The sequence below is a fragment of the Sipha flava genome, unplaced genomic scaffold (genome assembly GCF_003268045.1).
Source record: "Sipha flava isolate LNK unplaced genomic scaffold, YSA_version1 38_pilon_pilon, whole genome shotgun sequence".
NCBI classification, from domain to species: domain Eukaryota; kingdom Metazoa; phylum Arthropoda; class Insecta; order Hemiptera; family Aphididae; genus Sipha; species Sipha flava.
This window is the reverse complement of record NW_020273099.1, coordinates 2,207,606-2,210,937: the sequence shown is the minus strand read 5'-3', so window position 1 is coordinate 2,210,937 and position 3,332 is coordinate 2,207,606. Positions and strand designations below refer to the sequence as shown.

At 17.7% G+C, this 3,332-nt stretch overlaps 1 protein-coding gene across 1 annotated transcript in view; it reads left to right on the top strand.

Annotated features, from left to right (window-relative positions):
• LOC112688375 (C2 domain-containing protein 5) overlaps nucleotides 1–2,973 on the top strand; it is a 15,532-nt gene extending 12,559 nt beyond the window's left edge. Inside the window, exon 17 of the mRNA XM_025561539.1 lies at nucleotides 2,927–2,973. Within this exon, the coding sequence (XP_025417324.1) occupies nucleotides 2,927–2,973 (47 nt within the window). The remainder of the gene's footprint in view (nucleotides 1–2,926) is intronic.
• The last annotated feature ends 359 nt before the right edge of the window (nucleotides 2,974–3,332 follow it).

The window sequence follows — 3,332 nt, the reverse complement described above, 5'->3', positions numbered from 1 at the left end:
TTCATTTTTTGAGAGGCACGATCAAAAAATAATTTAAAAATGGAGCACTACTGCTGTTAAAATATATATTTATTGCTGTAATAATTATTTATAATTTAACAAGAGTGTACTAACTAGTTAGTCATTTTAAGTAATATATTAGTTTTAACTTTGTAATTAGGTAATTTCAAATTTTTTTAACAAATTTTCAAATTTTATAAAAAATAGTTTATACATCTGAATAATTAATTTATAATGGATAAAAGAGTTCAAATTAAATTCTAATCATCTTTATAACTTTTAAATATTTAATATAATTTATTTTTGAAATTAAAACCTTCAATAATTAATTCAATGTTAGTTTTTAATTACACTAAGAACATAAATTTAATAATTGAATATGTTTATGCCTCAGCGAATCAAAATATATAAGTAATATTAAGAAATTAGCTAAAAAGAGGTAATAATAGTTAGAATTATTAATTTTTTAATATATTTGTAAAAACTATCTTGAATACATAAATAAAAATATAAATATAAAAAGTCTTCGATTTATAAAATAGATTTTAGATATTTTAGCTTTTTTAGAAATTTTTGATTTCAAACTTTTTCTAAAAATTGAAAACGAGTTAATTATAAACTTATGCACGTTTAGATTGTATATAGTAATATGAAAAATTTCATTTCGTAGTTAAAATTTGTATCACTTCATTCATTAATGCATTTAAACTTTATGATAAATTAAAAATTACCTTATTCTATTAAAATAATTTTTATGGAATTTCGGAGAATTTATCGACAAATTTAAAATTTGATAAAAACTGATTATTTAAAATATTTTTTATGTTTTTATTGATAAATTTATATTAATTACAAATTTGAAATATTTAAAAAACTATATGTTAACTAAGAAAATGTTTAAATAAATTATTTGCTTAATATAAACTGTATATAAACTATAAAATACAAATAATTTAATCCTAGTTTTTAAATATCTTGTTAATAATTAAGTAATACATTTTCTATGATTTTTGATAAACTTAAATAAAGTCTTGATAAACGTTAAAGACATCGTTATTTTATATTTAAAAAGTAATACATATGTATGTAGTTCTTACTTTCTTACTTTTGATTATCATTATAAATTAGAAATGTCTCAGTATTTTGAATAAAAAAATTCAATATTTTGTTTGTAAGATATAATTAGATTGAATAAATTAAAATCAAATTAATATGAAAAAATAAATAAAAAAGAGATTTTGATAAATTTTAACATTTAAAATACGCTTTAAAAAGTTGTGATGGTAAAATGAAATACTTAATAAAGTAAATACTTTAAAAAGAAATACTTTACAGAAAAAACAACATATAATAACTGAAATTTAAGAACACGGATAAGTGTCAAATTCATTGAATGTCCTTTATCAAAGTGAACTTTAGAAAATATTAAACATGAGTAATAGTACATCAAATTACAATTATAATTATTTCTTGAATAATAGTCTGATTATTTTTATTTGATGATGAATAAATTTAATCTGTTAATAAATGTATTTTCTTTATATTGTCTGTAAAAAATATAAGTGACCAAATATCTTATTGAAAAAAAATATTAATTTTATAATAAAGTTATGAATAATGAAATTTTTGATACATTTCGTACAATTAATAATTGAAATATAAGTTAAAAACATAAATAATGAAAATAATTATTTAATCAATATTTATATTTAAAAATGAACTATTATATTAATCTCGTAAATTAAGGAAATATGGTATGGTAATACAACATTTAATATAGTTGTTGGCGATGTTTTAAAACATAATAGTTTTATAGAATGTATAAATTATACTATAATATTGCATAATATAATTGGAATGTATAAATATGTGTTTAATAAAAAATTACTAAGTGAGAATCTATGAATTATAAATACAATAAAAAATAATGCTAATCAAAATGTTTAATTTTTAATATCATTGAATGAAAAAATAATATTTTTATTAATAATTGTTTTGCAGGATAAGTTTTATTTTTAATCAATTGTTTTGTATTCATAATAATGTGAAGCTCGAAAAAAAACTATTGTATGAATAAAAAACTTACAAAAACAAAATTTGTTTTTTGAAGGATTAATCAACAAATATATATTTTAAGGTAAAATAGAAGACATTTTGATAAAATATTAAATTAATGCCCTTAATGTTACAAATTTAAAATGTTGATTATGATTTAATCTTAATATCATTATTTTAAAATTATGTGATATTTAGAAACATAAAAAATAAGAACTTCAGAATAAAAGTATATTTATTATTTGTTAACGGTATAAGTATGCGTAAAAGGCGTGCTGAGTATCTTAAGTATCCATCGTAGACGCAATACAAAAATGTTTTTATAAAATAATAAATATGTAATTAAAATTAAAAACTATGAAATTGTTAATACTTGTAAATTAATATATAAATAAATAAACAATTTGTTTATATATGTAATAATATAATGTAATAAATAAAAGTTTAGCCTGAAGTATTATTACTATTTATTATTATTATTATTATTAGCATTTAACAAATATAATAATACTTCTGGTGAAGTATTATTTATTTATTTTTATATATAAATTATTTATTTAATTATATATATATTGCATTTTTTCACGCCTAGTTACGTGTGTATCTCGTTTTCGTATTTCTGATTATTAATACATATCATAATGGTTATAGCAAAACTCAAGTTCACAATCCGTTTGCAACCCAATTTTAAATTTATTTGAATTCATAAATTTATTGTTGAGCTAAAAGTATTTTCGATTTTTTAAAAAGAAATATTAACATTCTATTTTCACATACTATTGATAATTTTCAAAATACTATTGATGAAATTCAAACAAGTTTGATGTTGTTAATATTACTAGTAATATAATGCTGTATTTTGTTAATTTAGAACATTATAAGGCATTGAAATTAATTGATTTTCAATCATTTGTCTGAAAATTTAAGCCCAAAAAGTTATCCAGAAATATTTTTTCACTAGTATACAAAATTAACAGAAATTGAGAGAATATTTACCTCTGTATATCTTGATCAAAAAGAATGAACGTGTTTATGATTGATAAATTTTATTTGATTAATTTTCAAAGATTTTTTCAATTTAAACGTTATACGAGTAAAATTTACATAAGTAAATAATAATAGTTTTAAACAAAATTTATGATTTTGGAATTACTTTTAATTATACAAGTATGAATAAGGTCTATTATTATATTAATTGTACTTCTTACATTTTTATCTTATCTTATTTAAATCATTTAAAAGCATGTAAAATTTAAACGTATACGTCTTAGCATTTA